Raw genomic sequence first — 23,895 nt, forward strand, 5'->3', positions numbered from 1 at the left:
AACTTTTCTTTGATTTACCTTTGTGAACAGAAACGGAACGGCTTGGTACCATGACCGCAGAATTACGGGCGACTTATGAAACGAGCCCTCGGCCTCGCCCTGTCGTCTTGCACCCATGCCCATGCACCCGTACCCAGAGGAGGTTAGCACACGGACTAGATTGCAGCATTCTCCTTTAGAGGTCACAGTAAAGAGCTATCGAAAGGCTTTCTACTGTAACCTTCCTTTAGTTGCCTTGTGGGTTTGTCGCTCAAGCGTCATTTTTGCAAGGCTCCTTCAATTTTTCATTCCCATATTCTTTCTCATTCATTTTATTCCCACAGTGCCTTTCTATCCATATTTGGCATTTGCATTGCGTCATACAAGTGAGGTACGCATGTACTATTCCTCCAGTTGCCAATATGGCGGCTCGGCGGAGTGGGAACTTGCTATTTCAGCGTTGTATTTTTTGCTCCAGAGAAACGTTGAAGCGAAGTCGCGACTTCGATGCCCGTAATTTCTCGAGGGCAAAGAACACTTTTCTCGTTACGTCAAACAGAAGTGGAATTTTCTCTTCTACGGGTGAGAATTTGCTATTCATTCACTTTTAGCTGATGACAGTATACATGTTATATGGTTTTTGAATTCATTGATTTGGGTTTCTTGTGGTTGCAGCGCCAGCAAGGAAAATAAATCCTTCATTTATTGGAGCTAGTTCTTGTTATGGTCGAGAATTTCACACTTCAGGTGGGTAGACTACGTGAATCTCTTGATGTGCACAATCACGATTGCTTCATCCGGTTCCACGTGTTGTCCAATTTTTCAGTAACTTCACGATATTAAATTTGTAAGGTGGAAATAACAGTAACATCGAGCTCCATATATTTTGGTTTGTTGATTTTGTTTTCCTGAAGTCAGATCCAGTTTGTATGACATGACTATAAGCCATATAATGTTAAGTACTTTATTAAATAAACTAAACCACTGGTCTTCTCATTATTTTTCAGTAACTTGTAGAAAGAGGAAAGATTATTACAGAATCCTTGGAGTGTCATCCAATGCTGACCAAAAAGAAATAAAAAAAGCATACTTCAATGTGAGTACTTGCCATTGGTTGGTGATTTCATAATAAATAATTATTTTATATTTTTTTACCCCCTACTCCTTCCCCCCCCCCCTCCCACTAAATCCTCATTCATACCACAGCTACCAGGGCCTCTGTCGATCCAAGTCATGTGTGACCAGTATTTCCGAGAACGAAATGGACATTTAAAATCCTCTTTGTAATGTCCGGCATTTGAAAGCAATGTGAAACATTTCTCTGGAAATCCTTCCGAAAAAGATGCATTAACGGGAAAAAAAGATTCAAAATACTCAAGGGAAACAGTTGTTATTCTTGAAATACTTAATGCGGTAATTTAAAGAAAAAAACTATAGCTTGATACCGTCAATAAACTAGGAAAATTTCTATGGGAACTCTGAAATCTCATTGGCGATGTTCGAAATTGACAGGTAAATTTCAAGACTCTGGCCAAATTTCAAAAATACTGGTCACGCGTGTCATGGATTGACTGTAAATGACATCAATCTTCCCATCGTTGCTGTAATCTCTTAGAACTATGTTGAATCACTACATCCACACTTATTTATCTTTAAAGTAAAGGGTACTGATATCTTTTTTTATTTATCCAGTTAGCCAAAAAGTACCATCCAGATACTAACAAGGAAGCAGGCGCTGCTGCAAAGTTCCAGGAAATAAGTGAGGCATATGAGGTATGCTGTTGTTCTTGTCTATCTTATTGTGCAGTGTGTGGTAAAATCCATACCCACCCCATGGAAGGTCATGGAAAATTCCCTAGGAGAGGGGGGTCTTAGAAGCTAAAATTTTAGAACCAAAGTATGAAGCAAAACTGGAATTTCAAAAAAATACAAAAATTCACCTTCCCTGGGGGGAGTATGGATATTTTCTGGAACTGCATATTGATAAGAGCAGAAGGGTTATCTAGAGAAGTTATACCATATCATATACTATATCAGACTGTAGAAGAGCTTCGACTGTATTTTATTAAAAACTGGATCAAAGTGTAATGCAATTTCGGTAATCTGATTAGCTTAGCAGTTATGGTATAATTATGAGCCATTTTACCATGCCCAAGAAATAGAAACCATTAAATTGTCTTCTGGTTGTTCTTGCAAAGCAAAATCAACAAAATCCAACAATATTTGTTGATTGTTTTTAATAAAACACTAAATTATACCAGTCACGCTTCCTAGATGTGAAACTTATAGCCAACTTTGTGATACGTGCCTCATTGACTTTTTATCATCTCATAATCAATGTGTGTTCGTGGAATAATTGTAAAGTATATCACATTGGACACTCTCCCTTTTAAATGATGGACATGTACTTCAATAAGCCTTCTTTTTTTGGAATTTAGGTCCTCAGTGATGACAATAAGAGGAGTTCATATGACAATTTTGGCACGGCAGATTTTGGAGGAGCAGCAGGTACGGTTATTGTAACTGAGACCTTTTGTGATCATATTTCAAGTCAGGCCTGTTCCAAACGTCGTTCTACTGCTGTCCTGAACTTAAATCAATTTGGCACAGCAGTAGCACGGCAGTGGTTTCAAACGTTGAATTTTCTTCAGTTGCGTCAAATTCTAAAATATAGAAATGCGTAGAACAAGCAAACTAACCCAAAATACATTAAAATAATTTATGAATTTAGTTCGGCACGGCAATAGCACTCCGTTTGAAACCAAGTCGCGCTACTGCCGTGTGGCACAACAGGGCCTGTCGTGCTACTGCCGTGCTAAATAGTCGTGCTGGACTTAATTCAGCCTGCTGAACTAAATGGTTTCAAACGTCGTGCTACTGCCATGTTTATCTTGAATTAAATCCTTGAATTTAGCTCAGCACTGTAGTAGTGCAATGTTTGGAACAGGCCTTAATTGTTTCACTTGGATGTCCTATGTACAAGCATCTCTTTAAACAAGGTCATGAAAAGGACAGATTTCAAAACAAAACAAGAAAACACTTTTTTATTCATGAGCATACCTCTACATTGCTACAAAGTAGTGATTATTATAATACAGTGGCAACAACTTGAATAATTTTTTGGTGGAAGGGAGGAGGTCCTCGACAGGTGCTTTTACAATAAAAATTGTCAATAAGTTAAAGTATAAATAACACAGATAAAATAAAATGTAAATGCCTTGTTAATAAAGTAGTTGTGGTTCAAAAGTTGTTTTGGTTAAACATCATTTTTCAAACCAGTTTGATTTTATTTCCCCCTGTCTAGAATTATGGTAATGAATACTGCACAAAGGAAAATAAAAATTCAACTGGTTTGAAAAATTTTAAACCAAACAAAAAAACAAAATGATAATCTACAACATGTACAGGTACTCCACTTAGATAAAATAATGTAAAAATTTTGATCTATGAACTCTAAAAAAGTAGAGAGTGAGGTTGTGTGCTTTTATATCCTAGGTGGCAATCCATTTGGGGGCGGCAGTCCATTTGGTGCTGGCAGACCATTTGGTCAAGCGACTGATGCAGAAGAAATTTTTAAGTCTTTCTTTAGCGGACGGGACAATCCATTTGGTTTCGCATCTGGTGGCAGAGGTTTTGATAATTTTACTGACGTGCAGCAGGTATCAGCTTTTTAAAAATAAATAAATAAATAAACATAACGAGTAAAATTTGTTCTTTATCCACTATGGAGGTGTTTCTCAACTGCATATCAAGAGAGCTTTTTATTGATGTCATCTGACATCATCATCATCATCTGCTCTTGATTCTTTAAAGCATCATTTTATTCTGTCTGTACAGCTGTGACAATCGTGAACAAACCTGTTTAGGAACTCTTAGTCAATCTACAAATTGGACTGCTGTGGTGATATGTCAACAATTTACCCCCTCCCCCCCTCCCCCTCATCAATGTCCGTCTGCTGCTGAAAAAAAAGGCTGGGTCACTGTCCAGCCTTCAAAGCAAGCTTGAGTGAAGGAGGGGGGGATTGAAGGTTTGCTAGTCTCCCGATGGTGTTTGCCTTAAGGGAGATTGAAATATGTGTGCAAATTAAAATTCACATTTTTCTCAACTAGTCTTGTCCACAATTGTAGTACTCTTTTACTGTATTCAAACAATTCTTGCCAACATTGCCCAAGCATTGCTGTGTTTTTTGAAAAATGAAAGTACATTGTGTGGTTCCAGAAAATATCCATACCCCCACCACGGAGGGAATTGGAAATTCCAGAGGGGTGGGGGGTTCAATGGCCCAGGAAATTCCAGAGGGGAGGAGGGGTGAATGGTAGGATAAGTTTCCAGAGGGTCAACTTCACGTTCATGTCAGACATAGTTGTTCAAAATTGTAACTTACCAACTTAGCAACTTCGTAGATCTTTCTTGAAGACATTACTTTGTTTAACTGTTTCAAAGAAACCCTTGTTACATTAAAAACATGTTTTCCTTCTCCGAAAAGCCTTTGTAAGCGAAGTAGTCCAAGTGAGACAAGAAATCTATGTCTGCGTTGCGTGACTCAGTTATTATAAAACTGTTGTTTGTGAAACTTTCTTGCATAGAAAAATATTGTTCACTGGCAACAATTGAATTGGTATCAATGTTTAAAAGGGAAACTTTTGTATGGCTATAAAAAGAAAGCCCCAATTTTACATAAAACATTGAAATATTTGTTTGTTATTTTTGTATGCTGTGTTAAGTTACGGGCAAAGGTCAATTCCCGGGGTCAATAATGGTTTGTCAAAACTGACCTGTGTTTAAACTTATTTTGTCCAAAGTATTTCAACTCAAAGTCCAAAACTATTAACTTAATTTCTATGCCAAAATTCAACAAAATAGAGCCAAAACAAAATTTGCATAAGAACGTGAACATGCTAATTTCGTTTTGCGGCTCCATTTCATATGTGGTTTCAAGTTACGATCTGAAAGGTCAATTTGTCCCCCTGCCCTGCTAATGCTTATTTTGTCCAAGCTTTTCCAATTCAATAGGAAAACTATTGACTAAAATAACTAGACTGAGTGATTACCATGAGAAACATCCATTGAGTAGAACTAAAGCGATAATCCCTTTGATCTCCTACAAATTTGCATAGGAACGTAAACATGACATATGCAAATTAAATGAAAACACATTTTTGCATTGCCGGACTTATTCCAACAAATTATTTAAATTTAAAATCTTCAGCGAAGCCAATGGTAAAGTTTGATGTCAATGACCACAGGTTAATATAAAACACAACAATTATTTCAGTATCAAGAGCTTTTTGGCAAACTCTACCGGTGAAATTGAACAGCGCGCGCGCTCTTCGATAACGCATATTTTCTCCTCGTGTAGGCACTTCTTGATATTTCTGAAATGTTCACATCAAGCTGATTTTTGAGGCGTTCTTTTGAAATAAAACTTTTCCAGAGGGGGGTGGGGGTGTATTCTGTATTTGAGGAGTTTCCGAAGGGGTGGGGGGGTTCAAAAAATACCTCGAAAATGGAAAATCCTGGGGGGTGGGGGGGTCCTATGTGAAATTCCCTCTGTGGTGGGGGTATGGATATTTTCTGGAACTACACATTGCAACTGATTAAAAGTTCTTTTGTAAGACAAAAGGTCATATTACATGGTGAACAATCAGTCAAGGAGGCATGAAGAGCAAAATGAATATTGAACTTTTGTGATTTAACATTTTTTATTAGTTATTTTCCTAGCTGGCATGTTTTTACAGTTTCATTGGAAAGCCTGAAAAAAATTCAGGCTTGAGCGGGATTCAAACCCATGACCTCTGTAATGAGCTGCTTAAGTTGCGTACCAACTGCAAGGATCTTCTATTTGATCTTTCATCTGCAGTTCAAAATATATGTTTCATATAAATTATTTACATTCATTTAATCTATAAGCAGTACAACATAGTAACAAAAGGTTTTTCTGTTGCTATTTTTTCAGCATGTTTTAAACCTGTCTTTCATGGAAGCAGCTAAGGGTTGTAATAAAGACATAACAGCACGGACGCAAGTGATATGTAACCGCTGTGATGGCAAACGGGCAGAGCCAGGGACGACTTATTCTAAATGTCCTACATGTAAGGGGACTGGAGAGGTGAGTTATTTTTTGCTCATTTTTGTTTAAGATGGTGTATGAAGAGAATTGAATTTACAGTCGAACCTCCCATGAGGGACACCTCCCGTAGGCAGACACCTCTAGTTAGTGGACATTTGCTCATGTTCTCAGCTACATACAAACACTACATTTTTAACCTCCCATAAGCGGACACCTCTCTTAAAGGCGCTGTTACTCTAGGCAATTTTTGTTACAACCTGTCTCGCAATTTTGTTGCGAGACAAGTTGCACAAATCGTTGCCTAGTGTAACATACCCTGAAGTGAACATGTCTCACAATTTTTTTGTTGCCGCAATCATTGCAAGAAGTAGAAGTCAGTTCTAGTTTCGCAACGGTAACAGCAACAAAACCGTTCGAAGACATGTTCATTTCAGAGTGTGTTACACAAGGCAACGATGCGTGTAACTTGTGTCCAATGGCGCAAGGAAATTGCGAGAGAAATTGCAAGAAAAATTGCCTAGTGTAACAGGGCCTTAAGTGGACACTTTTTCTGGACCCAAAGGTGTCCACTTACGGAGACTCAATTGTATTAGGGGAACTTGAGGCTAATTTGCATGTGCCGATTAAGCAGGCTGATTTTGCCAAATTTGACAAAGAAAATGAGAGAGCAGATGAAAATTGGTCTGATTTGTTAAAAAATCTGCTGCTGAGTTCAACAGATTTTATTGACTTGGGGTGACAGGGCTGCAAATAACTAACGGGCAGGCGCCGGTCACGTCCGGTCAAACAAGTTTTTGCTCCGACACTACCTGTTTTTGGCCGGTCAAATTTTAACAGTCGTAACTCTTGTGATAGTGAATCTGCGGGGATGCCAGATGCGCATCCCAAGATCCATCCATGGTTCACTGAATCAATGTTGTCCCATACAATCTTGACTCCAATCTGTATTAGGAGTATGTTTATCCTATGTCGAACGCAAAAATTAATTTATATACTTTACATGTTTTCCATGCATTTGGACCTTTGTTGGGTCATAACCCATTCCACTTGGTATGGCTCTATATTCTTGATGTTTTAAGTAATCTTGACTGTTGCAAGTTTAATTTTCTCATAAACAAACAAGTGTTCAGTTGTGTAGAAGAAAATGGCAATTGCCTTTAAGACCTACCTGATGCTTGTAGCCTCGTGACAGTTGTTTTAATGGGAATTGTATGACCCTTTTCCCTGCGAATGTAACTCCCCAGTAAATGACTGCATGAAAGGTCATGACATGTGCAGACGTTCTTGTTTCTAAGTGAAGCTGTTGATTCTTATAATTGCAGGAAACAGTAAGCACAGGATTCTTCCACATGACTTCAACTTGTCGGCGTTGTGGTGGACAGGGTCATTTCATAAACACGCCCTGCAAAAAGTGTCGTGGAAAAGGAAAAGTTGCTGAAACCAAAACTATTACTATCCCTGTTCCAGCTGGTAAGTTTACAAGTATAATTGTATTAAATGACTTACTTACCACAACTTGTCTCAGGCCTTGTCTCAGGCAACAAATTTGCTTAGATAAGAGCCAATTCTTTGTCCAATTTTGCTATGGAAATCTGAAACCAGAAGCACTTTTGTTTATGTCTGACAGAGAAATTGACGACAATTAATTGCGAGATAATAAAGTGGCCTCATCAGTGTCTAGTTGTTTAATATATTTCCTGTGATTTGAGTTCTCATTTGTTGGCTAGAGTTAGTGTGTTGAAAGTGACATCATTATTTTCACAATTTTTGATTCACAAGTTGCAAAGAGAAGTCTGTATTCCATACTCTTGTATTTGTTTGTGCTGCATTCACTTGATCAACAAAAACACAATTTTAGTGGCCTTATTGGTAGAATTTAGACTTGATTGTTTTTGTATGTAATCCTCTTATGATAATATTATTTATTTTGCCTTCAGGAGTTGAGGATGGGCAAACAGTAAGAGTACCTGTAGAGGCTGGAGAGCTATTTGTGACATTCAGGGTTTGTTCAAATTTTATTCATTCAGAAATTGTTTACATCATTCTACTTTATAATGTAATCCTTTCTCTATGTTTACTTCAAGGTACTTTTCAGGGTATTTATTTGGAGTGTTAATAATTTTTGGTTTCAGGTTGGCGAGAGTAAAATTTTTGAAAGAGATGGCGTGAATGTCACCTCCACAGTCACTATTAGCTTTACACAGGTAAAACATGTTGTTGTTAGACTTTCTTGGAAGTACTAGCCTGTGGATTGAATAAGCTCCCAAGTGGGGTATAGAGAGAAGAGAAGAATCAAGTTTAGTCTGGGGGTGAGAAATCCTTTCTTGCCACCACGCTGCTCTTACTCCACTCACTGATTCAGTTTTTCTTCACCCTATGTCCCTTGTTCACAGGCTAGGAAGTACTGACAAGATCTTTTTTTAAATATCTTATCTCTTGGGTTAATCCTTGATACATGTACATCCACCTCCCATCCAGGTGAAGCTAAACTTTCTCATTACATGTAGTTCTTCCTTTAAAAGCCCCTCTAGGCTCTGATGAGGTGGGGACGGTTTTAACTGTTATATTTCTATACAAGGGTAATGACGTAAATGTAGAATGTGTGGTTCCAGAAAATATCCATACTTCCCCCACAGAAAGTAATTTTTTTTGTTTGCACCCTCCCCTCCCTCAAGAAAATTCAGGTTACCTTCATTCTTTGCTTTTAAAATTTTGGCTTTTAAGACCCCCCTTCCCCTAGGGATTTCCGATGACTTCCACCGGGTGGGTATGGATTTTTTCTGGAACTGCACAATTGCAATTCTTCAACAAGTTGTATTGCAGGGGGCCCAAGCATAATGTAAGAGTTTGAATGGAGATTACAAACTAAAATGTGTAATGAATCAATAACTGACTAGATCAGTTAAAACAATGAATAAAGTTGCTTTTATTAATAATATCTTTTTGCCCAAAATCTCCTTACAGTTTCTTGCAAGTAATTACACTTAGGCATCCTGTGATTGTGTTAAAAGTGCATTGTTGCTTTCTCTCTCTCATGAATGTGATTGATTGTGTGGTTGATTTGCAGGCCATTCTTGGTGGGAAGCTTCGTGTTCCTGGGATCCATGGAGAGATTGAACTCAGCATTCCTCCAGGAACTCAGTCACATCAGAAACTCCGTTTGTCGGGTCGTGGCATCCCTAGATTAAACGGCATGGGCAAAGGAGACCACTTTGTCAATTTTAAAATTCATATACCCAAGTAAGTAGTAAAAATACCAGATTTTTGGCAAGTAGAGTAGGGCTTTTATTTCTTTTATTTTATTGTATTTTATTTAATTTTTATCAGGCTTGGCTATTGATGTGTTAGGCATTGGTCTCATTTGTGAATTTTCCTGGGTTGAATTCTTCCTTGGCCTGATTACGAGTACTGTACATACTCACACAAACATGATTGCAATCTAAACAAGGCACTATGTATGCACAATAAAACTAAAAGTTAATTGTTGTTTTCTTTTGTATTGAGGTACCTGAATGAAAAGCAGAAGGCATTAATTTTAGCTTATGCTGAGCTTGAGGATGATGCAAATGGATCAGTCAATGGTGTCGATAAATCCAGCAAAGGTAGAGTGGGTTGTTATTGGATTGCATGTACGTTGTGTGGGTGCAATTATTGAATGGAAGAGAGCATAACCGACCCAAATGACTTTTTAGATAGCTTTTTGTTGTTTAAGCTCAGATCCACCAACAAAAAGCAAACTGAAAAGTCATTTTGGGTCAGTCATGCTCTCAGTCCTTCAACTGTGTGTCTTTGATTGACATGTGGCAAAGCTGCTATCAAAGTTGACTGTTATCTCAAGTCCTGTATTTAACATTGTTATGCATTTTGATTTTTCCATTCCAAAACAGAAATTTTTGAAACCGTTTAAAATATTATTATTTTGGTGTTTTCCACTGGGCCCTTCAATAGAACATCACTGACAGTTTCCATGTAGACATTTTCACATTTTAACAGGATCATTACTTTTAAAGCTGCCATGTTGAAGCAATAATCCAAAACAGTTTAACATCAATGTCTCTATCCATCCTGCAGACCCCACTAGCCAAGCATGGCAGGCTTACGAAACACCCACTGGTCAAAATGTCTCGAAAAAAATAGAGTCTGAAGAAGTTGTAGCAAAGAAACGACCCTTTGGGCGGTTTAGATCTGATGGGACATGGGATGATGAAGATGAAGAAGCTAGGGCTCGACAAGCAAAACTTGCATTCATAAGATTTGCAATGGTCACCTCCAGTGTTGTGGCCACATATTTGCTATTGCACTTCTACTTCTTTGTCCTTAATGCCTGTGAGAACAGCTCTGAGAAGAATGTGCGATGTGGAAATTTACCAAATGTTGACATTGGCAATGCACCTAGTTAATGTTAACCATGTAGAGTAGAGATTAGGAATTGCAATAGCTACCTTATTGAGGGAAATTTGCGTATAATCTTTTTAATAAGCACTATCAGGGTTGCCACAGTCAGAGAAAAGTCCCGAAGATAAACTAAGTATTGGACCTTTCTAAGGGGAGGGGGGAGGGGGCAGAAAGGGAAGGAAGGCCAGACACAAAAGCATTCACTGGCTTGTGTCAAACCTCAGGATTTCATTCGTTTACACTGATTGGATGAAACAGAAAGACCTTTTATCTAACACCATGGGAGATGGCTACTCTCAACTGCAAACTGGCTCTAGATAAAAATGTATGTAATTTAAAGAAGCATGAGAAGGGATCAGATCTTCATGCCCGTTCGTCAAATTCAATACAAGATGAGCCGAGAACTGTGCCATGGAAGCCCTTTCGGGGAATGTGCTTCGGTAACTTCAGAGCGCTTCACTGATAACCATAAACATAAAAGTTTTTATCTTTAGTTCTTATCAGAATTCTTCTTATTGTTGGGCTCCTCGTGGCTGAGCAAATCATAATCCAAGTTACTTATCAATCCAGGACTTCCACGAAAATAGGGTGCTTACCATTTGGTCAAAAAATCAGGAAATTTTGGTTTGAAGTCAAATGGTAAGGTAATTTTCCGGAAATTCCGTTCGGAAATTGTGGAGTTCCTGCAGTTATTCCATTCGGAGCGGAACGGTGGAAAATTCCTTACCATTTGAATGAATCGTCTGTTTTCAGGCCTTTTTCGGCTAGAGCGGGACAAAATGGCTGATAGATAAAATCGCAATCTCATCCAGTTGGTCGGTCAAATTCGGAAAATCCCTTACCATTATGCCGCGGCAACCAAATTTTTCCTACAAATGGTAAGCACCCCTAAGCACCATTAAACCTTGGGGTGGCCATTGGCTCTTTGATTTGGTAGGCCACGACGTGAAAGTGGTTTCAGTGTGATACTTGTGAGACTTTGTCATGTCATATCCTTCTCATGTCTTCATTGTCTTTCATCAGTCATAGAAATAGCAAGCACTGAATTAGGCACCCAACAGGTCATTTTGGTGGAAAAAGTATTGTTTGGAAAGACACCACCACAGAAATTCAGAGTAAATTGTGAAGGAAAACTTGAAGGTCTTGGGGGATAACTGACCTATGGTGCTTTTTAGATCCTTTTTGTTGTTTTAGCTCAGATTGACAAGATTTTTCGCATGTGGCCTTCTCTTCCTTTAGAAAACGTTGCCCCAATGTTTTATCCGTTGTGTTACACTTTGTTTGCAATAAAAACGTATGATTATGGGTAATGTGTCGGTTTTATCACAAAACCAAGCACAAGGCAGCGGATAAAACATTGGGAAGGAATACAAGACCACATTCAAAAACTCTGGTGAATCTGAGCTAAAACAACATAAAACAATCTTATTGTTATATAAAAACCAATGAAATACCAGGTGAGCTTTTGTGCGAAAACATGATATCTTCACACGTCACATGTGAAAATGTCACATGTGTGGTTACATAATAAATCACGCCTTTTGCAATGATTTGGTATTTCATTGGTGTTTATATAATAAACAGAACATTACATGGCCGCTTGGAGATACGAAATTTCGTATCTCCAAGCGGTCATGTAATATCCTCTATAAAAGCACAATAGGTTGGTTATCTCCCGAGCCATTCAACTTATATACGGCTTTTCAAACACTGTCACTAACTCTGCGTTTTTGGCTCTTCAATTTTCCCAAGGTACCAAGACAACTTGCGAAGATGACAGTGGTATTCTAGGACGCCTGAAAAAAGTATTTTACCCCGAAGATGAGGTTGATGACGATAAAGACAAAAGACAACAAGGGAAGGCATGACATCACATTTTTCTGATGAAAATGTTCATGTATTATGCATGAAATGTCCACCAGTGACCAATAGTCCTTGCCTCTTCTGTTGTTCTGTTGGTAAAATGGTGGATGCCATCTCAAATTCATGGAAAGATATTTTTACTTATTATGAGACTGAAGCATATTTAAGTAGCATTCCATGATAGGCAGCTATTTTGATATTTCTGCTTTCTCTTTTTAGGGTAATTTAAGTATTTGAGAGCCTGGGGGTATCAGTAAGAAACTTGTGTTGAATTTTAGGTTGATTTTAGGTTCACATCAAAAAAAGTATGACCAAACTGTGGGAATAAAGTGCTCTTAGTTTGTCAAATGTGAGAGCTGTCCATTTCTCCCAGCAATTTGGCCGCATTTTTTGATAAAAACGACAAATCAAACTAGAATTTGACAGACCCTTAATATGTCCCCAACCCCTTAGTTTAAGACCTTAAACAAAGATTAAAAAAGCTGAATTTGAAATATTTTAAATGCACTGCTTGAGTGTTACCCTTGGGTGTGAAAACTGTTGGCTTTGTTTAAGTATTTTCAATTTTGTGTTATTTAATTTTTGTACAAACTGAATGTTTGGTTTGTCTTGGTTGGTGAATGTTGTTATCAAGCAAACAAGTTACCTTCTTAGTTGACAAAATGTGCTCATGTGTTCTCAGATTAAATCCATCTAATTAGGATTTATCAAATTGCTGAAAAGATATACACTCTTCCAACAATCAGGCCCAGATAGTATCTGTCTTTTTGTAATTACTTTCACAATTCTTGTCTTAATAATAAAGCTATTATATTAATAAGAACAGTACCATTATAAAATGTCTTGTTTACTTTCTGTACAAAGCCCATACAGAATACTGAGAGTAGGCTAGGTCTGTCTAAAAATTGTTTGAAAGAGTTTGCAACATTTTAAGGGGGAATACACCTAAATTTGAATGAAATTTGAAGAGGTTTTAAGAAGGGATAGAAGGAAGAAAATGATTTTTGGAACACTAACAGACAGTTGATACCCACGCAAGAGCACCCCGGGTTGCTAGTGGACTAACTTGGTGTCCGTCTATTAATTATTAACTACAAATTCCAATTTTAACACTTCACTTAATCTTCAATATTTCTTGTTTCTCTTAATTTTACCAATCTTTCTAGAAAAAGTACTCCTCCCAAATATACCCAAAAATTCACAAAATACCCCACAACACAGATTCACGATATGATGATAGGGTTTTTGGATTGCTTGAAACGTGAACGAGATATTTCCATCAAAGCCATAACAAGTGGCAGAAAAATGGCGTTCAGGTATAACTCTCCCTTAAGGGTAACAGCTTACAACCGTTATAGCCCATGGGCCTATACTCCACAGTACTCAGCATACCTGTGACGAATGGGGCAAAATTTCGTCAAATTGCCAAACGTATGCAAATTAGCTAAACACATGGAAGCCAACTGTGTTGATGGGTTGATATGACAGTTTGGGGGAATATGACAAATCTGACAAAGTGGGGAAATATCGTCACATGCGAACCAAACTGCGCCCTAGAAAATACATGTATACCTCGTTCTCTAATCGTGAGTCCCCAAGTAAAATTGCAATGGGTGAAAAATATCTTCACATTCACAAAACTGCGATGCCCAAAAAATAATGCAGGTATACCTCGTTCTTTAAGCGTGAGTCCACAGGTAACATTGTATTACCTAAGTAACACATAGTACCCTTCTCTTGAGCTCATTCCCTTAAATTTCAGGCTTTGGCGAAATATCGTTAAATTCGCCATTTTTGCCAAAATTGCTCCTCATTCGCCCGAATTTCGGCCTTCGGCGAAATATCGTCAAATTCGCCATTTTGCCGAATTCACCGCACTTTTCGAATTCGGTGGTAACGTGCTTTAGCCTTTGACGAAATATCGTCAAATTTGCCATGTTCGTCAAATTCACCGCATTTGTCGAATACGCTGCTTCGCTGGAACCCTTCTGTTGAGCTGATTCGCTCAGGTTTGGCCTTCGGCAAAGTATCGTCAAATTCGCCATTTTCGCCTAATTCACTGCATTCGTCGAATTCGCCGCTTTGCTGGTACCCTTCTCTTTAGCTTATTCGCTCAAATTTTAGCCCTTGGCGAAATATCGTCAAATTCGCCCTATTTGTCGAATTCGCCGCTTTGCTGGTATCCTTATTTTGAGCTTATTCGCTCAACCAAAGCCTTCCCATGGTGCCTTTGAAGAAAATATCGGGAACAAGGCTGAGAAAATCCTTGGCTAGTTGAAGCCAATAGCTCAGCTTTATACTACGAGCTGGAAATTCTAAAAGTTTGCTCCTTTTGAAATGTTACTTTCTCTCACAGTAAAGCGCGTTTGATTATTTCGTCATAAAAAAATGCGCTACTTGAAACGTACAACCAAGTTTTACTGCCTGAATCAAATTCAACTCTCGTTTACAGTGTTTGTCGAAGATCACAACGGTCAAGAATGTGTTTGGACGGTGTTAACCGTTGGAGTTTAATTGTTTAACTCAAGCAAAATTTGAACAGTTAAAATCTGAACGTCGTAGAAAAAAGGCAAAGTAATCTACACAGTACAAATATGCTAATTTATCTTACAGTAAAAAGTTGCTACGCGAGAAAATTACAATACCACTCCAATGAATCATGGTTTAAAAGGAAAGGAAAAATAGTTCATTCCACTGTTTCTGTCTTTGATTTTAAAATTAAGTAAGACACATAAGAACTTAGAAAACTTATGTCATTTTTGGAAGACTCCACGTTCGCTTGGTTCACGCACGCAGTAAAACGCACGGCGATGAAAATGCAAGCAAACGTACTATTCTAGCTAATCTTTGATTACAGTCAAACCATTACGTAAAACCTTTTACTAAGCATTTAAGCTTCAGCTTACAATCTGCTGATAAGGAGCTACACAATTGATAAATTCTTGAATTTTCCCTTAGCTGTCTTGTTAGAAATTCTAAAATGTATTTTTTCCTTTCTCTTTTCATAATATTCCTTTATCCATTTTGCAATGTAAAATTTCTCCATATTTCGCGCCTGCACGACAGACGGAGGATCCAGCGGGTTTTTATGTCGCAAGTCCAAGTGATGGGCGCCGTCTTCTATCAGCACGGCAACGAGGCTGTCGGTAATGTTCTGGGTAACCCCGCCTGCTGCCCAAGGGTCTAAAAGTCCGTTACTAGAAAGGAAGGGAAAGAAACAAAGCAAAACTTAGCTAAGCAATGGGATGTGCGTGTATATGGTGTACTATGGATAAGGGAGTTAGTTTCTAAACAAACTGTGGTGCTGGGTCGGTGGGAAGTGGGATTTATCAGCAGAGTTGATGAAGTAATTTGGCTACCGTAAAGAGATTGGAGGCATTTCAAGTGCTGACGTTTCGTCAGAGTGAATCCAGTCTGATGAAGGGTTAAGCTCGAAACGTCAGCGCCCGAATCTCTTTACGTGGCCAAAGTACCGTTAAAACCCAACATACATGGTACTAGAATGCATACTGGTTAGGAACGAATTCCAACTCAAAGCGTTTCTAACGCCGGATTTATTCAACCTGGTCCGAAGGGTTTTCTCGCAATGAATTCGGAAAAAGGTGTTTGTTTGACACACAGGCAAACAAATAAGAAATAAGAGGAGAAAACGACACTTTTTGCAGCCTAGCAACGGTGTTTATCTTCTTTTGGAGAACCTTGACCTCACCACTAAAGCGGGCATGAGACTATAGAGATAAAATTGTTCACTCACCTAAACACTATGTTACTATGAGCTTTGATCTTTTGCCCACCATAGAGAACCTCGGCCCAGTACTCCAGCGGAGTCACGCTACGTGACCTTTGGCATTCCTGAGCGTACTCTTTAAAATCCCACTGTTAGATAAACACAAAAATGAGCTACTGGATGAACTGACAACAAGCGTGTTGTGCTATTTTCTCCTTCTCTCAGACTTAGTTTCTCTTTTGAATAAGATCTTGCGAGGGAAGCCACATCAAGCACAAACTCGAATTCGGTTATTAAACTTAAGGAAAAAAAGGCCTTTGAGTAGCTACACTACGCAAAAATTATAAACAGCTTTTCTGGATACGGTTGTTTCAGCGATCTTGCTCAAAGGCACATATTTCCAGGGCTCCTTTTGATAACAGAGTAAGTTTTAACTCTGATTGGATCACCCTGGCATAAATAAATAAAGGTGTTTGTATGTATGCACGGGGAAACCTTGGTCAAACCTGGCGTCATATTAAGAATGAGCAGTAACTTTTTTCTCTTGTCGGCCTTGTCAGCATGTTTTGTTGTTCAGATGAGACCTACCTTTGATTCAGGAAACATATCATTGACTCCATCTGAACAGAGAGGCATCACCATCTCTGTACATGCCTGAAATCAAATCAAACAACAAATTAACAACCATTAAAGGCCAGGTTCTTCACATTTGTCGAAAATCAACTTGTAATCATTCAATTGTAAGAAGAAAAAATTCTAGTCACAAGTTCTATATTTTGTCGCCTTGCGTCGACAGATCTGGAGGTATTTCTAGTAATTGTCAAAAGCTCGTGTTTCCTTTTTTGTTTTATTCAATCTAGTTATTTATTATTGTTTTGTGCGTATGTGGTTGTCAAGCTCCATCAAATTTCATCCAACGTTCCCTAGGTATTAAAACCAAGGTGCATCTTCTTTTTTTTTTCCTCTCTCTACCACCAGCAAGGAGACAAACCCGCCAAACGGTCCGTGACATGCGCATGTTTCTCATACTTGCATATTTTTTCTCCGACTGCGCTGAGTTCTGGTTGGCGCACTGAGCCGAGCTACATGATTGGTCAGATGCGACCGCGTCGTACTTCACTCCACGCATGCGCAGGAATGAAAGAGAAACTATTAACAGTCTCCCACCTGGAAGTACCAGCCTTCGTCTCCAAGGAAGGACACAGCTTGTTGCGAAGTATTGAAACATTTTTGGTGACCAGAGCTGTTGTAATACACGCCGACAGCTTTAGCTATGGCCTCCAGAAGCTTGTCGTCCTCTAATGACTCGTCTTGCAGATTTTTACAGGCGACCTATAAAGTAATAACGCATTACCACAAGAACAAGTCAAACGTGTTTCGAACCAGCCTGTCAGGCCTACACAGCGTATACGTCTTCCATCCCCACCGATTTCATTTGTAAGGGTCTTTAAGCAGAGCTTTCTTATACGGAATTAGCTTCTGTACTTACGGAAACGACTGAAAACTCACCTAAATTAAGGACATTTTTGTTTCAAACGCCGCCGTGCATGAGAAAAAAAAAGTCGAAAAGGTTTCACCTTCTTTCCGTTCGCGACCGACCAAAGTGATCGAGGGCCAAGTTTTTCCAAAGATGACGTCACAACATTATCGGAAAAAGCAACTAAAGTGCAGCACTTTCGATCGTTCTCAGTCCATTGCTCATGGACTCGAACAACGTCCTTAAAACTTCGGTTTTCTGATAAAACGAAGTTAAACGTTTTCGTGTGAAAGGGCATTGGTAACTTACCAATGGCTTACGATGAGCTATTAAATGACTGAAGAACGATTTCGTGTCATACCTTAATTGGCCAGGCTGGAAGAGGTTCCAAGAAGCTGGCGGGATATGGGTAATCCACTGAAAAATGAGAAAGCAAAGTTTGTGGAAACTGTGAACACGAGTGAGCACAAGGTCCAGGTGAAAGAAAGATGAAATGCTGTATTTCTTGTTTCTTTTCTTTTTTCTTCTTTTTTTTTTTTTTCCTTTTTTTGTTTTATAGTTCACTTCTCTTTTCCTCAATAGCCCTTTTCACGGTTAATTTTTTTCATTTGCTTTACAATGTTATCCAACGTGGATACGAGGCAATTTCGGGCTAAAACTACAAAATAGCCCGAAATTGCCTCACATACATGCTAGATTTCATTGTAATTCAAATGAGCAGAGTTAACCGTGAAAAGGGCTATTCTGAGCTTGTCCGACATGCGGCGGGTGGGTTGATCCTTCTAGCGAAAAAGGTGTTCGACATAACTTCGTTCCCAGTGCTTTGGGGATGATGTTATGCTTGACACAAAAACTTTCTCTTGCCAAGTAAAGAGATCGTCACAGAAGGAAAATAAAATATGGGCAAAACTGGTTCCGTAAATTGCTATACTTGATTCAACTCCTTTTAATTATAACATGCCGGCCGAGTCCATGAATCAACTTACCCATTGCTAAGTTGACCCAGGTCTCACTCAGCCAGTACTCTAACTGAGTGACGTTATCTTTGGTTTTAAGAGGAGAGCACAACTTAAGTATCTCAGTTAGCTTCTTTCTTCCACTGTCTGTAATAAATAAAAAAAATAGTCGTATACCTTGTGTACTCACAAGGGATGTGTATATTAAGTTAAATTCTATCCTCGCAATGCTACTCAAGAACACTTGAAAAACGCGTTGATTCCCAGTTGCTTTTTTTAGAATAGAAAGTATTTACCTTTCCTTTAGAGGTAAAATACATAGAAACACAGGTCAGTACCGTAGCAGTTCCCCCAAACTTCTACTTGTATTTAATACTTTCTCTAGAAACACAGCTATAATCATGGAATAAAATGTCCGTGTTTCCAAAGAGTTGTAAAAAAGAGGCTTCCAACAAGACAGCGCGGAAATAACGAGCCACTTTTGAGCTTTACACAATTTTTAATTTATGCGTACGACGTAGGGCACAAGAATCTTAAAACTTGACTGGTTCCCGGACAGTCTCTTTAGAAATTATTATACATGCAGTCCAACAATGAGAATTGTTGTGTTGATATTACCTGTTTTCCCGTACGTTTTGACGACATTCCACGTCTTCTTCACCGAGTTCACGCACGCTTCACCTCCATCGCGATTGAAATCCTTGGTAACAATCTGGTAAAACTTCTGCAGAATTAAAATACAAATACCGGAGTTTGAGTAACCAATCAGTGCGCGCGAAAAACAACATCACCGGTTTTGTAATATTGGAGAGATTAAGAATAACGTTTACGGCAGAAATGACCACGTGACCATGGGTGCTTGCCATTTACGCAACAGCCCGGATGGAAATTTTCGGCATAAATACGAAAAGATTTAGCTTGTCTTAACAGAAGATGGATAACATGCAAAATCTATGAACATCAGCTGTGAATCCCAAAAGGAGTAGTAAAAACGCATCACTTTGACCAGAAGCCCATAATTTCAGGAGTTCTCCAAATGAAATGATGCGTACCATTTGATTTTCCAACTGGAATTTCCGGGTTTTCCATGTAAATGGTAAGTACGATAACCCCATGTTTATCCGACATCTGCCGCTCGATGTCTTCAGGTTCTCAGTAAAATAGCCTGTGTATAGCCACCCCCTCCCCTCCCCTTCCCTCCCCTCCTTTTCCGGAGGGGAGGGGGCGGCTGTACACAGGCTATCAGTAAAATGGAGTAGTGTTGCGTTAGCATCAAAGGCCAAAACCTTTTTTGCGCTATTCTCATCTATTTACTATTATTTTCAAGAAAACATAAACGCGAATCTCACGTTGTCTATTGTCTTTGTCTTTTACGTACGATGTAGCCACTTTAATACACCTCAAGAGACAATTTTGAATCACGAGAATGGAAAAAGTTTGGAAAGGGTAGGAAGAAAATTTAAATATAACTAATGTAATAAAACGATATAGTAAATATTTTATATCCATAAAGTGTACCTCACAGGGTGTCATGCCGGGAAACTGAAGAATTGGCGCCGAAGCGGCGAGAGCCCTGGAACGAAGATGTTACGAGGAACGTTTGATTCAACTACAGAATCACATAGAATTGAAACTAGCTTATTTGACAAAATCGCAAATAATAAACTTACCCCACAACTATATTTGGGTATTTCATACGAAACCATGAAGCCAGCATACCTAGAAAACAAACCAAAGCGAATTATTCAATTGTTACTTTAGAAAACTCAGCACTGCGAAAAACATAGACCGCGTAAGTGGAAATAATAGCGCTGCTAAAAATTGGGCTGGAGAGCAGGCTAAAAATAGAACAACAGATGGACTTTCCAGGGTCGCAAAGAAGTTACGTTTAAGGCTCTGCGCTGAAAAATGCAGGGCTCCAGAGTCCTTGGGCCCTGATTTTTCCGCCTTGTGGCTTCACTACAAGGCTCCATTAAAAAGAATCAGTGTTTTTGTTCTGGATCCAAACAGAGAAAGGCTTTGGAATCTGGGCTCCACAGCAAAAATTTCGGGGCTTCAGGGCGCCAAACCTCCCCTCCCCTCTCCCATCAGTTTTGGACCCTGACATCAAGTTTCTTACCTCCGTAGGAGCCTCCTATCGCTATTACTGGACTCTCACTTGCTCCTGGGATGGTGCCCTATGCACAAAAAGAAGATTTAGCACACCTGTGGTTTGATAATGAGCAATTAAAGTGATCAACTGTTAGCAAAATTGATTGAAATTGATTGGTCAACATACAAAGACTCCGAGAATGCGTATTTGTTACACAAACAAAAGACACTGCAAGTGGAAGAGAGTTCAAAAGAAAACAGGTTGCTCGAGTTTAAAATAATTGTGAACTTAACCTTGAAAATGAGACTTTCTTTAACATTTTAAGTTTTTTTCTGCATGTAACTATATTTTGTTAATGACCATTGTAAATAATTTTAACCATCTCCTTATTTGAGGGCCACAGATTTTCACCTTAAACTTTTAAGTCTCTCCTTGATATTGTTTCTTCCGTCTTTGCTTTCTTCGTTAGTTCATGTCATCAAGAATCATCGGAACGCATGCTTTTACTTCATTCCTGAACATACTATTTTATATTATTGGGGATAAGGACAAGAAAAAATCGGCCCCTCTCCCTCCCCTCCCACCACCTTGCTTTCTTGGGAGGACAAACGATCCTGTTCATAGGCCATTGTTTACCTTTAGATGGTGAATTAGGACAGCAAAGTCCGCCAATGCTTGTTCGGAAGTCAGGTACCCCAAATACTGTGGTCCCTAAGGAGGAAAGTCAGTGACATGTATAAACGATGCTAATAGTTTCGAACACAAAGAAGTCCTAGTTATAATAAAACTGAGATGAGGTCGCCAAACAGCCGCGTTTATCATGAAAACAACTGGAATTAGAATTGCTTACACTCTGGAGTACATATACACTTAAAAGAGAGACAATGTGAATGTACGTCTGAGGGGGGGGGGGGGGGGGGAGGGGACAGAGAGTTTCCCTCACAAGACAGTAACGTCATGGCCAAAACCAAAATTTCTCGCATTGATAGGTTACTATATTTTCTTACTCATGGTGCTCCGTGCGCGCTCCTTCGGCGCGCGGAGCTCCGCGATGATTGTAGCGAACTATCTGATGCATCCCATATGTTGTTCGCGGTTGATTTATAACGTAAATAATGCCTAGGACGGGGTATTTAAAAGATTGACCTTCGAAAACGGGGTCCAACTTTAACATGAAAGTTGACGTGTAAAATCAAGATATAAAGTACTATATTATATAATATATACCCCCCCCCCCCCCTCAGAGGCCACCTACCATGGGACCGTTAACTCTCCGATCTTCCGACCGAAAGTCTAACGCGTTAGCATTTACAGCATCACAAGACTGCTCGTCGTATGGAATGTCAAAATAAATATAAATAAGCTTAGTCATGGTACAAAAGTGTTCAACAAACCTTGTATGATTTCTCACCAAAGGGTAGTGACTTCCCGTAGTACCTGTGTTCAGCAAACACCAACATTGCTCCGAAGTCTTTAGCTGTGTCCCACATAAAACCCTGGAAAAATATATATATCAAGGATTTTTCGTTCTTATTTTGATAATATATTCGTGTTAGACATCTGTGTTGAATTTAAGCACCATCTCTACTTACAGTGTTGTTGGCAAACCACGTGATGTCCCCTTCATTTCCGGTGTAAAAGAAGATAGGGCCTCCTTTGTCCCAGCTTTTCGTGGCGACCAGGTAACGTTGCAGAAAGGTTCGATTGGTTTGGAAATTGAAGTGGTCCAGCTGTGGAATTGTTTAAAACGGAAAAATTACTCAGAAGACAGTTCCCCGGCTCCTGTGCACTGTTCTCTCGCTTTTTCGATACCAGTCACATGAATCTATATTTTAGTTCTTCTACTTTCGTTGTTACCGAATAAATTTTACAAACCAAACTGATGATACGTTTAATACATGTTTAATAGCTCTGCGAGAAAGTGCATCCGATTAATTTTTTCAGTCCGCACAATGTCATTTTTCAGTTTCTTCATTAGTTGGAAGTACAGTCGACTCCCGATAACTCGAACCCTCGCTAACTCGAACCAAAATCGATTTCCCCTGGATTTCCGTCATATCGTAATTTTACCCTTGGTAACTCGAATCCTCGATAAGTCGAACCTCCCGCTAACTAGAAGCAATTTTCGTTTCCCTTTCGGACATTTTCTATATAATTTTGCCCTCGATAACTCGAACCCGAACCATGTTTGTTAAGACGTGACAGGCCACTGCATGAAAAGAAATACTCAGTAAACACCGTTTTTCCTTTATTTTCGGACCTTTGTTCTCAACTCCCGATAACTCGAACCTTTTCCAGTTTCCGTTGAAGGTTCGAGTTATCGGCAGTCGACTTTGAAACTTACAATAATTTTAGAAGATTATTAAAAAGGTGATGAATGGAGGAAAAGTAAGGTTTATAGTCTAGTTACCCTCCACCCTCGTGATTAGTAGCGTGACAAACGATGGATGTTGGCCGAGGTCACGCTTCGCCAGCTTTACAACATTACTGGCTTTCGCTTGAGATAACGGGCTAAATAAAGGTAATCGTATTTTCCTTCCTTCACAACTAAAGTGAGTCATGTTCGATTAGCAATAAAATTACAGATAAAAAGAAGTGACACTCGCCTTTTGCCGTATGGTTCTTGTGTCGTAAATGCAATACCGGCAAACATGTCTCTTCGCGTGATGTGCGAAATCCTTGCTTTGAGGACGAGGAAATCGAGCCCGAAGACGGAACGATTCACTTACAAAAACAACTGCAAGTATAACGATCACAATCCTACAAATGTCTGCTGCCGCCATTTTGGTTCGTTGGCATCATCTGAAGCAAGAATCCTGCCGAATTGTTTTATTAACCTCCCCTCGCCACCCTAACTATAAATATCACTTTTCAGCGATCATAAGCGATGTGTGTGACAGTCTCGTGATCGGCACGAGTTTGCGTGGGCCGTTCTCCAAGTACCCTAGCCTGGTGGGGATATTTGTTTCAGATTTCCGTTTAAATGCTGTTAAAGCTTTACCGTTCCTATCGATGAGAGAATTTGCGATTGAAGTATCTCGTGCATTATTAATGTGGATTTCAGGTAGTTTTCGCTTTGTGGCTAATAGAGCGTGGATTCGGCAGGTTACAGTATCCTCTGAGAGCTCGGATCAGTGTCTGACATTATGCTCTGAAAAGGCTCTGAAAAGGCCAAGTAATCTTTGAACTGGACTTCGTCGACTCTTCAGTAAAGTTTGATGTGGAGTTTAAAGAGTGGCCAAAGGGGGAGGGGGGAGGGTTTATCGATTGCCTATACACGTTTGATGTAGCTTCGGTACTAATTATTCCCTTACCCTTTGCAGACTTGCCATTTT

The 23,895-nt window shown here is 39.2% G+C and overlaps 2 protein-coding genes across 3 annotated transcripts; one reads left to right on the forward strand and one right to left on the reverse strand.

Moving 5' to 3' along the window:
- The first annotated feature begins 383 nt into the window (after nt 1-383).
- Nucleotides 384-13,147, forward strand: LOC146471911 (dnaJ homolog subfamily A member 3, mitochondrial-like). 2 transcript variants are annotated; one of them, XM_085120487.1, is made up of 13 exons: nt 384-561; nt 655-726; nt 987-1,075; nt 1,672-1,752; nt 2,418-2,487; nt 3,475-3,638; nt 5,937-6,089; nt 7,373-7,520; nt 7,988-8,052; nt 8,183-8,254; nt 9,118-9,290; nt 9,555-9,652; nt 12,198-13,147. In XM_085120487.1, exons 1-13 carry the CDS (start codon nt 402-404, stop codon nt 12,311-12,313), a joined length of 1,461 nt encoding a protein of 486 aa, XP_084976613.1. In that variant the 5' UTR covers nt 384-401; the 3' UTR covers nt 12,314-13,147. The 2 variants fall into 2 exon arrangements, with proteins under 2 accessions (XP_084976613.1, XP_084976612.1); XM_085120486.1 differs by lacking the exon at nt 12,198-13,147 and adding an exon at nt 10,122-12,191.
- Nucleotides 13,148-14,789: 1,642 nt separating this feature from the next.
- Nucleotides 14,790-23,585, reverse strand: LOC146471912 (lysosomal Pro-X carboxypeptidase-like). Its single transcript, XM_085120488.1, has 14 exons — nt 23,167-23,585; nt 22,153-22,290; nt 21,955-22,056; nt 21,197-21,271; nt 20,588-20,645; nt 20,139-20,187; nt 19,987-20,041; nt 19,087-19,192; nt 18,499-18,615; nt 17,874-17,929; nt 17,203-17,367; nt 16,624-16,689; nt 16,063-16,184; nt 14,790-15,505 (listed from the first exon to the last, which is right to left on the reverse strand). Exons 1-14 carry the CDS (start codon nt 23,341-23,343, stop codon nt 15,232-15,234), a joined length of 1,560 nt encoding a protein of 519 aa, XP_084976614.1. The 5' UTR covers nt 23,344-23,585; the 3' UTR covers nt 14,790-15,231.
- Between the last annotated feature and the right edge of the window lie 310 nt (nt 23,586-23,895).

This window comes from Pavona decussata, unplaced genomic scaffold (genome assembly GCF_977016875.1).
Source record: "Pavona decussata unplaced genomic scaffold, jaPavDecu1.1 SCAFFOLD_102, whole genome shotgun sequence".
Lineage (NCBI taxonomy): Eukaryota > Metazoa > Cnidaria > Anthozoa > Scleractinia > Agariciidae > Pavona > Pavona decussata.

What these genes read in the sequence shown, in the direction of transcription:
- LOC146471912 (XM_085120488.1), bottom strand. Translation starts at nt 23,343, where the DNA reads ATGGCGGCAGCAGACATTTGTAGGATTGTGATCGTTATACTTGCAGTT. An exon ending in CGTGGTTTGCCAACAACACT is followed by an intron (nt 22,057 to 22,152) that starts GTAAGTAGAGAT and finishes ATATTTTTCCAG; the next exon opens with GGTTTTATGTGGGACACAGC. An exon ending in CCGGCATGACACCCTGTGAG is followed by an intron (nt 19,193 to 19,986) that starts GTACACTTTATG and finishes TTAATTCTGCAG; the next exon opens with AAGTTTTACCAGATTGTTAC.
- LOC146471911 (XM_085120486.1), top strand. Translation starts at nt 402, where the DNA reads ATGGCGGCTCGGCGGAGTGGGAACTTGCTATTTCAGCGTTGTATTTTT. An exon ending in CATGTAAGGGGACTGGAGAG is followed by an intron (nt 6,090 to 7,372) that starts GTGAGTTATTTT and finishes TTATAATTGCAG; the next exon opens with GAAACAGTAAGCACAGGATT. An exon ending in TGTCGATAAATCCAGCAAAG is followed by an intron (nt 9,653 to 10,121) that starts GTAGAGTGGGTT and finishes TCCATCCTGCAG; the next exon opens with ACCCCACTAGCCAAGCATGG.